Consider the following 12,508-nt stretch of genomic DNA (forward strand, 5'->3'; position numbering starts at 1 on the left):
ATCCGAATCACGGGCCGGATCCATGAATCAAAAGAAAGCTAAGAATGAAGCCAGATCCCTGTGTGGGGGTGCTAGAGACATGGGGGTTGGACTGGGGTGTGTGGGGGTACTAGAGGGGGGTGTGTGGGGGTGCTAGAGACATGGGGGTTGGACTGGGGTGTGTGGGGGTGCTAGAGACGCAGGGGTTGGACTGGGGTGTGTGGGGGTGCTAGAGACTCAGGGGTTGGACTGGGGTGTGTGGGGGTGCTAGAGACTAAGGGGTTGGACTGGGGTGTGTGGGGGTGCTAGAGACACAGGGGTTGGACTGGGGTGTGTGGGGGTGCTAGAGACACGGGGGTTGGACTGGGGTGTGTGGGGGTGCTAGAGACTCAGAGGTTGGACTGGGGTGTGTGGGGGTGCTAGAGGGGGGTGTGTGGGGGTGCTAGAGACATGGGGGTTGGACTGGGGTGTGTGGGGGTGCTAGAGACATGGGGGTTGGACTGGGGTGTGTGGGGGTATTAGAGACGTGGGGGTTGGACTGGGGTGTGTGGGGGTGCTAGAGACACAGGGGTTGGACTGGGGTGTGTGGGGGTGGTAGAGACATGGGGGTTGGACTGGGGTGTGTGGGGGTGCTAGAGACATGGGGGTTGGACTGGGGTGTGTGGGGGTGTGTGGGGGTTGGACTGGGGTGCGTGGGGGTGCTAGAGACATGGGGGTTGGACTGGGGTGTGTGGGGGTGGTAGAGACATGGGGGTTGGACTGGGGGTGTGTGGGGGTGTGTGGGGGTGCTAGAGACATGGGGGTTGGACTGGGGTGAGTGGGGGTGCTAGAGACATGGGGGTTGGACTGGGGTGTGTGGGGGTGGTAGAGACATGGGGGTTGGACTGGGGTGTGTGGGGGTGCTAGAGACATGGGGGTTGGACTGGGGTGTGTGGGGGTGCTAGAGACACATGGGGGTTGGACTGGGGGTGTGTGGGGGTGTGTGGGGGTGCTAGAGACATGGGGGTTGGACTGGGGGTGTGTGGGGGTGCTAGAGACACAGGGGTTGGACTGGGGTGTGTGGGGGTGCTAGAGACATGGGGGTTGGACTGGGGTGTGTGGGGGTACTAGAGGGGGGTGTGTGGGGGTGCTAGAGATATGGGTTTTGGACTGGGGTGTGTGGGGGTGCAAGAGACACAGGGTTGGACTGGGGTGTGTGGGGGTGCTAGAGGGGGGTGTGTGGGGGTGGTAGAGACATGGGGGTTGGACTGGGGTGTGTGGGGGTACTAGAGGGGGGTGTGTGGGGGTGGTAGAGACATGGGGGTTGGACTGGGGTGTGTGGGGGTAATAGAGACTCAGGGGTTGGACTGGGGTGTGTGGGGGTGCTAGAGACATGGGGGTTGGACTGGGGTGTGTGGGGGTGCTAGAGACTCAGGCGTTGGACTGGGGTGTGTGGGGGTAATAGAGACATGGGAGTTTGACTGGGGTGTGTGGGGGTGCTAGAGACATGGGGGTTGGACTGGGGTGTGTGGGGGTGTGTGGGGGTGCTAGAGACACAGGGGTTGGACTGGGGTGTGTGGGGGTGCTAGAGACATGGGGTTTGGACTGGGGGTGTGTGGGGGTGCTAGAGACATGGGGGTTGGACTGGGGTGTGTGGGGGTAATAGAGACACAGGGGTTGGACTGGGGTGTGTGGGGGTGTTAGAGACTCAGGGGTTGGACTGGGGTGTGTGGGGGTGCTAGAGACTCAAGGGTTGGACTGGGGTGTGTGGGGGGAGAGCCCAGAATGCACCACACTGCCCCCCGCTGGCTGTGACCCAAAAATATAATTGCTAATAATTAATAATTTAAACAATATGGCTGGCACTGTGGACGGAACAGAATCAAACGTTTTGACAAATCTGACAGATAATTGAACAACATGTAGCACTACGGTAGCTTGCCAGCACTGTGTGCACCGTGTGTCATATTCAGGCTCTGTATCTCTGAGTTCATTACCAGTTTCATGTCTGACCCCCGTTGCAAAATAAGCCCTTTAGGTGTCAGCCTGCCACACAGGCTACACTGGTCAGTATAGTGTCCAGTATCTCAATACTAATAAGCAGGCCATTGTGTACCGTGCTCAACCAGAGGAGACAAATTAAAAAATAATGCCACATATTTTGTCACTAATGGTGATGTCTGCATATAACTCAGTGGTGGACATGGATTTGTTACCTCACACTGGGATCAAACCCCGATCTTTTGATTTACAAACACACACGAGCACCTCTCATAATCTCAGCTACCAGTTACACCACCGAACGACTGGCTCTTCAATGGCACAAAACAGAATTCATACTGAGGAGTGAGTTTACCCAATTCAACTTGGTTACACTGACGAAATGCAGTCTTTGTGCTCTCTGACCACTCTTTCAAGTTTGGATTAGAATTACACAAAAACTACTCGACTGCTTTTCATGAAACTCGGTGGAGTTGAGCCAATTTAGAACCCATTCAATTTGGGCGTGCACAGAGCCACGAAATGCATTCCCGGGCGCAGGTCTGTGCTCTTTGAATACCATTTCTAGTTTACTATTGCAATAATTATCCCATTTCTTCTAACTGAAACCTAGCAATCTACAGTATACTAATGCACCAATGTGCATTAGTGCAACACACACACACACACACACACACACACACGCACACACACACACACACGCACACACACACGCACACGCACACAGTCGCCAGAAAAGGAAGCTGTGAAGCCAGGGAGTACAATTGCTGAGCTGAGCCAGTCAGAATGAGGAGCGATGTGAAGGGGGCTGTTTTGGGAAAATCTATTGTTTCCCGAAGTGGGAAAAGGAAGCTTGGCTTGTTTTCGTACAGGGCACAGAAAGTGGAGAGAAAGCAGGAAGATAAGAGACATGCCCATCCTACTGGACAGCTGGTGCCCTCGGATAGCCCTCCCCCCTTTCCTGTTGCCCTCATCCAAAGGTTCCCACCCTGAACGTGACAACTAGGAACCTCTACTGTACGGACCGCCGCCGGAATACTGTACAACAGAACCCCATCAGCCTGTCACACTGACAGGCAAACAAGGATCTCATACACAACCATACTGCACACACACCTACTGCACATTCCCTCACACATTCACTCCCCTTCTCTCTCTCTCTCTCTCTCTCTCTCCGTCTCTCATCACCTCATTCTTTCTCCTCTCTCTCTCTCTCTCTCTCTCGCGTGTTCTGCGTCTGTCCGAGCCGTCGCCGTGGTTCCCAGGCTCGCCGGCGTGTCAATCAAGAGAACCTGTGCCTCCTCCGAGCCGAGGCCGCATCATCCCACCTGTCAATCATCGCCAATGGCCGGCGCCCGCCCCCCACCTCGCCCCCCCCCCCCCCACACACACACACACACACACTCGCTCCCCATCCTGCCCCCTCCCTCCCTGCCAACTACAGTATCCTCCCTATCCATCGCTCACTAAAATAGCACCGTGTGCACCCCTCACCTGTCAGCCCCCCCCCCCCCCCCCCCCGCCCCCCCCAATACACACCCGAAACAACAGCCTCGACAGCCGCTCCCCTCCTCGTCACTATCCACCCTGAGACACACACACACACACACACACACACACACACATACACACACACACACACCCGAAACAACAGCCTCGACAGCCGCTCCCCTCCTCGTCACTATCCACCCTGAGACACACACACACACACACACACATACACACACACATACACACAAAACAGCAGCCTCGACATCCCCCCTCCTCCTGCTTGCCACTATCCACCCTGAGCCACACACACACACACACACACACACACACACACACACACACACACACACACACACACACACACACCCAAAACAGCAGCCTTGACAGCCCCCCTCCTTCTCTTCCTCCTCCTTGCCACTATCCACCCTGAGCCACACACACACACACACGCACACACACACACACACACACGCACACACACACACACACACATATACATCGATATCAGCATCAAACCCAACCCCCAACCCAGCAACCACCCTCCTCTCTCACTCTCGCAGCACCCCAAAGCTTATTCAATAACAGTCCAGGCTCCTATGGTGCACAGCGTCGGAGGATTCTCCATCTCTGCCTCCCTGCCAATCTAGTGCTCAATCAGAGGGATTATCATCACGGGTCGGGCTTATCCCTTCTCACTCTTCTAGTCCTTTATCCATCCAGAAGTCTGTTTTGAGAGGGCTATGAAATGTCATTACATAATACATTATAATGCGTTATAACAGCATATCGTTGTTCTGATCTTTTTATGTAGCCAAGTTTTTTTTTTTGATGATGATGATGATGATAATTGTCATGATGAGTACTACTAATTGAATGATTGGCTCAGGTGTGTTCTTTGTGGCCACGCCCTACTCTTTTGTTCTTCCTTGTTATAAGAGAGAAACTGTTCTGTTCATACTATTGATGCCCTGATGAAGACCCCATGTTGGGGTTGAAACATGTTGGCTTGTTTTAATATTTCAGCCATGACTTATTAACGGCTTTTTAATTATACCTCCTTCGAGTGGCTGGACCTGTCTTCTGTTTTTTATTTTTTATTTTTTTATTTTTTTTTAATGAGTTCGCTTACTGTAAAGTCAGGATCTTGTAATATCTTATCAATATTTTTCCTTTTTTTTGCTCTTTGAGCTCCTTGAATAAAACATGGCCTTTGTCTGACGGTACTGTATGTTGGCCACTTTCGAAAAGAACGATTGCTCTCAGATTGCATCATGTGTTGAACTTTCATCACATTTCAAACTGATTGCGAGTGTCTGAAGACATTAGTTGGATTCTAAAGGAATGTTCAAGAATGTTCAAGATGTCAAAGGTTTGGCAACCATGGGAAAACAAAATATTCTGGTTTATGTTGTGAAGCCGGATGCACTTCATGTTTAGTAGCCTGAAACAGCTAAATCTTCTTCCCTATACTAGCCTGGCTCAAGCCCCTGAATCACACGCCCACTTTCATTTTCAAAATAAGATTCAGGGTCTAGAAAGTCTCTCATCCAGAGTGATTTCTCGGTTGGAATTCTAACCAGGCCAATCAGCGCAATGTGTTTGTTTTATTTTTCCGTTTTTGCCTGCAGTGATTGGTTAGGGGATGAACTTATCACTGAGGACTCCCTATTTGGTATTCCCATCTCAGAAAACACCTGCAATGGGAGCTTTTTCACATTTAATAATGAAGTGAAACAAAATGGCAATTCTAAATGACAGGATATACCTCACCTCGATCTGTCAGCACATTTGAAAACTGGTTAAAACATAGAAATAAATAAATTAGGGACGTGTTATTTATGTTTAATTAATTGTCACAATTGAGCCTACATCTACGTATATGAAGTAGCCACCGCATCAATCTATTCATTAGTTGAATAGCAGGGTAGAGAGAGAAATGCATTCTGGGTGGAAGCTAAATTGAGAGGAAGAAGAGGTGAGGAGAGGGGAGAGAGAGAGAGAAAAACAAATGGTAGGGGGATGGGCAGAGAGAGGGTTTGAGAGGAGGCAGGAGACAGAGAGAGGAGGCCAGAGAGAGAGAGAGAGAGAGAGAGAGAGAGAGAGAGAGAGAGGGGGGGGGGGGCGAGAGAGGAGGGTGGGTGAGATGGGGACAGAGAAAGAGGGATGTGACAAAATGAACAGAAGAAGCAAAAACAGCGTGAGAGTGAGAGAGAGAGTGTGCGAGAGAGAGAGAGAGTGAAAGTGTATGCTCATAAGAGAAATATATTTATGATTACAAGGCAGCATTCCATAGCATTTCCTGCGAAAAGCGTCCCTAGGGAGAACAGTCACCATCCTTATCGATGGGTTAAACGCTGCAAAATGTACACACAGTTGTCCATTCAATTACATGTTTGACTGGCCTTTCGATGCTAAGAACATTAAGATGCATCAACGGATAGTGACAGCCGCAACAAGTACTGCCCCCTCAAAATTCACTCACTCACTCACTCACTCACTCACTCACTCACTCACTCACTCACTCACTCACTCACTCACTCATTCACTCACTCACTCACTCACTCACTCACTCACTCACTCACTCACTCACTCACTCACTCACTCACTCACTCACTTTTGACAGAGTTCCACAGAATTTGGACAGAGTTCCACACAAGTGGCGAACACAGTTCACATGAGGATGGCCATTGTCTTACAAACCCAGGGACAGCTGCCTAGCTCTCTAAGGTACTTGTTGTTGGACTACAGGTATGTATAAATAACACGTTAACAAAATGTTTATAGAGCATCTATTATGCATCAGAAAGGCTCTTTACGATGGCTTAAATGCTACATATCATTCTTAAGTGTCCACGCACAGATGCATGTACAAAAACACATACAGAACTACAGGCTGAGCTTGATTCTGAACAAGCAAAGTCAGACATGCTATGCTTAAGCTAAATTGACTTTATATTTCGAGTAGAAGGGCTGAATAATTCTAGTTCTGCCAGCGGTAGGAGCCGCAAGTGCAGTGCATTTCTCCCTAATGTTCATAAACGATCACAACTCAATCACAGAGATTGCGTGATCGCAAATTAGGTTTATAATGGTACGGCACTATGCACTTTGTCTAGCGCCCCGAAAATGTGGCTCTATTTCTGTGAACGAGGCAGTTTAGCTCATTCATGGCAGGTTTTGCTATATCTCAGCTGTTTCAAAAGAAGTTGCATCTTCACAACACATTTTCCTCATGGTAGAGTAGGTACCAAATTTCACTAATATCAGAACGGCCTCCATTGGTAATCTGGAATGGGCCCCTAAGACTGTGCCTGCAGTTCACTTCTCATTCAAGTACTGTACTTTGAAAACATAACACAACTTTGGTTCACACTATGGAAGTCGGCTACACCAGATTGTTTATTTTATTTCAGATATCAACACAATATTTTGAGGTCCCAAGCCACTGAATGTACAGCAACTGTCCAGTCATCAATAAAATCAGGAATGGTCTTTTTTCAAGTTTCCCACCGTTTTGACTGACAGTGACAAATAGTGGCTAATATTTAATCCATCTCCTGTCACTCCATTTCTAGCTTGTAAGACAGCTATATACTGTATGATGGAGGTTCATTTTACACAGATACTATGATGTGTGTGTGTGTGTGTGTGTGTGTGTGTGTGTGTGTGTGTGTGTGTGTGTGTGTGTGTGTGTGTGTGTGTGTGTGTGTGCGTGTGTATCTGAACATCTGAAACAGAACGCCTCTGACTAGCGGTGAGTCATCATTGCCTTGGCATTAAGCTTGTCCGTTCCCTGGGGAACCGCGTTAGTGTCTCGACATCAGGGGGGGATTTTTATTTTTACATTTGAAAAGAAATGGGCTCTGCTCAAAACACTCCCTTATTCCTCCTGTCCTCCGCTCTCCCTCCACCTCCGTCTCTGGACACACCAAGATTCATTTCATACCTACGGCGTACATCCCCCTATCTGTCTGTCTGATATTCAGTGTGCTGCTAATATCAAACAGTCTTCCAGTGAAGATGAGATTAAACCACTATACTGAAAACATACTAACGACCACCTCTTCTGCAGAGCCACATGGGAAGGCTATTTAAATCAAACAACACAGTGAATGGGATGAGTCATTTTATATATCACAATGATCTTTCTACAAATGAATTTGTGATGGACCGGTATTAAAATGGAATTGTTCTCAATGAATGGGGACAGGGTTGAAAATCACACCGTAACCGTCATGTAATTGAAACATGAATATACTGTTACTCTTCACAGTCTAGTTATGCTACCCCGTTTCATCTCAAATTGTAACTATGCTACCGTTTTCTACAATGTGCACATTCTCAGGAACGGCTGTCTATGTTCTGAACAGATATCAGTTTTGTGAAACAAGGTGGATTACAGGAGACTCACTGTATCTCTTTGGTCCATCTTCCAGACAGAAGGAGAGGGTCAGGGTGGCATCCTCCTCAAAGAACTCGGTGGCAAATGCGTCCCACCATAGACTGTCACTTTCCTGTCGAAGAGAAGGACAAGGAGAGGAACAATTTAGTACATAAACATCCGAGATGAAAGATTATGGAGACCCAGACCCAGCGGGTCAGAGCCGTGACAAGGCCAAGACCAGTTTGAACAGAAAACCACAAGACTCAGACTGAGACCCGACACCTCATATGTTCATTGTTTCCCAAAGGAAATGATTTAAAATGAATCTAAAACTTCATTCTATAGCATCCGATGTTTCATTATTAAATCAGTGAGGTGAACAGAAAGCAAAAATCATAATGAACATTAGAATCAATTCAAATATCAGCAATGAACTCAATGGTCTTGGTTTTGATCTTGGACGAGACCCAGGCCGTTGACTCCTAAGACCCAGACCAATGCTACAGTCTGTGTTGAGATAGTCTTTCAATACCGGACATTCGGGATCTCTACCTTCTGAACGTCTGGAGTTTTCCATGTTGAAATAGTCGCGGTAACAAGACGACGCCTACTGCTTTGGATTGGTTCAATGCTGAACAAAGCTACGCCCCTAAAGACTGAATGGTTCTGTAATGCAGTTTTTTTTTCCGCCCGCCCACTTTAAGCGACACAATCGGAATGAAAGTCCTCAGTCTGTAGTTGAGCAAAGCATTTCGAGGCTGAATCGTGAGTCTATGAGACACAGATGCCAAAATTAGGCCCAAAAAAGATCCCAAAACAAGACTATTCTCACACCTGAACTAGTAAGGCCTCTAATTCCACAGATGGATCAACGATCCCCATCATAGCAGTGAAATCACTCGGTTAACGCGACACCTCTTCACCTGCCTCGTCGATAAAACATGACGCTTCAATCCTGAGCTAATGTTCGCAGGATGACCCGCCTGTTTGACAGATGACGTTGATTTCTCCAGACATGTTATGACAGGTCTGGGCTTTCATTGGTCACCAGCTAAGGGATCCCTGGTACCTCCCAGATGTTGACAATTAACTCTGTCAACATTGCGCAGCGTCAAGTCCAATAAGTGGTGACCCCCCAGGACCTGGTTCAGAGTGCGCCTCATATCTGGAGAGCGATGATCACAGAGAGAGGTGGGGGTGGGGACCTGCACTTCTTGTAGAAGGGCCAATCAATATGTGATTATGAACAAGTGAGGAAGCATCTGCCAGCTGGGTCTGGGGCTCAGACGGGCCTGCTGTGATGTAAGGGGATTAAGTTATTCATCTTATCAGCTCTATCTGTACAGTATAGTCATTTCAGTGCTTGATCGAACGGGACATACAACAAGTTTGACTCACAGTGCTTACACTATTGTTTATCCTTGAGCAGAACAGAATATAACATGTCGGTGTACGGAGTCAAACATTTGTTATCATTGCAGCCGAAGACAACATTTGGTTTCAATCAAAAAGTATACGCAAGTTTCGATATTGGACCGTAGCTCGACCACAATGCTGTCTTTGGTAGACTGAGAGAGTGTGCCAGACCGCTGGTAGCAGAAGGACCCCAGTGGAGGTGCGGCAGGGTGGTTAGGGAGGTTGCCCAGCGCACAGCAGGGGTCCCCTAGCGGATAATCAACAATAATGGACACATGACACAGACGAGTTCTCCACTGGGACTGCGTTGAATGTATGTGTGGTGTGTGTGTTTGTGTGTGTATGTGGGATAGGGGAAAAGAGAAGATAAAGTGTGTTTTTATCTGTTTATCGTGTTTTTTTGTTTGCATGCAGGTATCCACAAGTCTTTGTGTGTGCTGTCTCAATGTGTGTGAAATGTGCTGTATGTGTTGTGTGCGTTTGTGTGTGTGTGTGTGTGATATGTGTGTGTAGGTGTGTGTGTGTGATGTGTGTGTGTGATTTGTCACACTTAGCAGGCTGAATGACCTCAGCAGATAATCCTGTACCGTGAGAGAGGCCTCCAGAGACTGACAGTGAAGCCAAGGGTCAACAAGGCTCTCTCTCTCTCCCCTGTCCTCTCTCTCTCTCTCCTGTCCTCTCTCTCCTGTCCTCTCTCTCTCTCCCCTGTCCTCTCTCTCTCTCTCCTGTCCTCTCTCTCTCCTGTCCTCTCTCTCCTGTCCTCTCTCTCTCCTCTCTCTCCCCTGTCCTCTCTCTCTCCTCTCTCTCTCTCCTGTCCTCTCTCTCTCTCTCCTGTCCACTCTCTCTCTCTCTCCTGTCCTCTCTCTCTCTCTCCTCTCTCTCTCCTGTCCTCTCTCTCTCCTGTCCTCTCTCTCCTGTCCTCTCTCTCTCCTCTCTCTCTCCTGTCCTCTCTCTCTCTCTCCTGTCCTCTCTCTCTCTCTCTCTCTCCTGTCCTCTCTCTCCCCTGTCCTCTCTCTCTCCTCTCTCTCTCTCCTGTCCTCTCTCTCCTGTCCTCTCTCTCCCCTGTCCTCTCTCTCCTGTCCTCTCTCTCTCTCCTGTCCTCTCTCTCTCTCCCCTGTCCTCTCTCTCTCTCTCTCCTGTCCTCTCTCTCTCTCCCCTGTCCTCTCTCCCCTGTCCTCTCTCTCCTGTCCTCTCTCTCTCTCCTGTCCTCTCTCTCTCTCCCCTGTCCTCTCTCTCTCTCTCCTGTCCTCTCTCTCTCTCCTGTCCTCTCTCTCTCCCCTGTCCTCTCTCTCTCTCCTGTCCTCTCTCTCTCCCCTGTCCTCTCTCTCTCTCCTGTCCTCTCTCTCTCTCCCCTGTCCTCTCTCTCTCTCTCCTGTCCTCTCTCTCCTGTCCTCTCTCTCTCCCCTGTCCTCTCTCTCTCATGTCCTCTCTCTCTCCCCTGTCCTCTCTCTCTCTCCTGTCCTCTCTCTCTCCCCTGTCCTCTCTCTCTCCCCTGTCCTCTCTCTCTCTCTCCTGTCCTCTCTCTCTCTCTCTCTCTCTCTCTCTCTCTCCTGTCCTCTCTCTCTCCCCTGTCCTCTCTCTCTCTCTCCTGTCCTCTCTCTCTCTCCTGTCCTCTCTCTCTCCCCTGTCCTCTCTCTCTCTCCCCTGTCCTCTCTCTCTCTCTCTCTCTCTCTCTCTCTCTCTCTCCTGTCCTCTCTCTCTCCTGTCCTCTCTCTCTCTCTCTCTCTCCCCTGTCCTCTCTCTCTACTGTCCTCTCTCTCTCTCCTGTCCTCTCTCTCCTGTCCTCTCTCTCTCTCCTGTCCTCTCTCTCTCTCCTGTCCTCTCTCTCTCTCTCTCTCTCCCCTGTCCTCTCTCTCTACTGTCCTCTCTCTCTCTCCTGTCCTCTCTCTCCTGTCCTCTCTCTCTCTCCTGTCCTCTCTCTCTCTCTCTCTCTCTCCTGTCCTCTCTCTCTCTCTCCTGTCCTCTCTCTCTCTCCTGTCCTCTCTCTCTCTCTCCTGTCCTCTCTCTCTCTCTCCTGTCCTCTCTCTCTCCCCTGTCCTCTCTCTCTCTCCTGTCCTCTCTCTCCTGTCCTCTCTCTCTCTCCTGTCCTCTCTCTCTCTCCTGTCCTCTCTCTCTCCCCTGTCCTCTCTCTCTCTCTCTCTCTCTCTCTCTCTCTCTCTCTCTCTGTCCTCTCTCTCTCCTGTCCTCTCTCTCTCTCCTGTCCTCTCTCTCTCCCCTGTCCTCTCTCTCTCTCCCCTGTCCTCTCTCTCTCCCCTGTCCTCTCTCTCTCTCCCCTGTCCCCTCTCTCTCCTGTCCACTCTCTCTCTCTCCTCTCTCTCTCCTGTCCACTCTCTCTCTCTCCTCTCTCTCTCTCTCTCTCTCTCTCTCTCTCTCTCTCTCCTGTCCTCTCTCTCTCCTGTCCTCTCTCTCTCCTCTCTCTCTCCTGTCCTCTCTCTCTCTCCTGTCCTCTCTCTCTCTCCTCTCTCTCTCTCCTGTCCTCTCTCTCTCCTGTCCTCTCTCTCCTGTCCTCTCTCTCTCTCTATCCCCTGTCCTCTCTCCTGTCCTCTCTCTCTCTATCCCCTGTCCTCTCTCTCTCCCCTCTCTCTCTCCTGTCCTCTCTCTCTCTCTCTCTGCCCCTCAGCACATAACAAGTCTCCATTCAGAAACTGTGACGGTGATCCGGTGTTTCACTCATTGCCTTGTAGCAATGCGGCGCAGCGTCTAGAAGCTTCTCTGCATGTGTGCCCAGACAGTCTTGTGTAATTCTGATGGGATTCTGGGGTCCACAACAAAGATCTTTGAAATTTGGGCATCGTACCCCTCGGCTCAAATGAACAACAGGTCCACTGCGATGCCTTGAAGTCGGAATAACATTTTTCCGGTTCTTAAAGTCGCACTGAAATGATAAAAGGATTCTGTCCCATTTTGGTTCACATAATTGGTCATAGTGTTCACCTATTCAACGATGTATGCCAACAAAATTCTACTTTTGTTGTAATCTTATATCAAAGTATATAATTTCTTACTTCCTGGAAAACGGTAGGTCACGTGCAGTGACGACAACAGGTACCTTAGATTTTAGGCCAATAATCTCACGACATCCACCCGTCAATCAACGCTATCCTTCTATCGAATCTGTCTAAAGTTCTTAAAACCCGTCCACTTGTCAATGTTCCAATCAAATTCCTCTAAACAAATGTCCCGCCCTCATAGCTTGTTTGCGTCGGAAATACGTCAAACTACGGAAGTTAGATGATCTCAAACGTCCGTTTCAGTGCG

The 12,508-nt window shown here is 49.3% G+C and overlaps 1 protein-coding gene across 1 annotated transcript in view; it reads right to left on the bottom strand.

Annotated features, from left to right (window-relative positions):
• Positions 1-12,508, bottom strand: part of ldb2a (LIM domain binding 2a) — a gene marked incomplete at its 5' end in the record, with an annotated part of 47,622 nt that overhangs the window by 26,839 nt on the left and 8,275 nt on the right. Inside the window, 1 exon segment of the mRNA XM_084459381.1 lies at positions 7,862-7,964. Coding sequence (XP_084315507.1) covers positions 7,862-7,964 — 103 coding nt within the window.

This window comes from Borostomias antarcticus, assembly GCF_949987555.1.
Source record: "Borostomias antarcticus genome assembly, chromosome: 28".
Classification (NCBI taxonomy): domain Eukaryota; kingdom Metazoa; phylum Chordata; class Actinopteri; order Stomiiformes; family Stomiidae; genus Borostomias; species Borostomias antarcticus.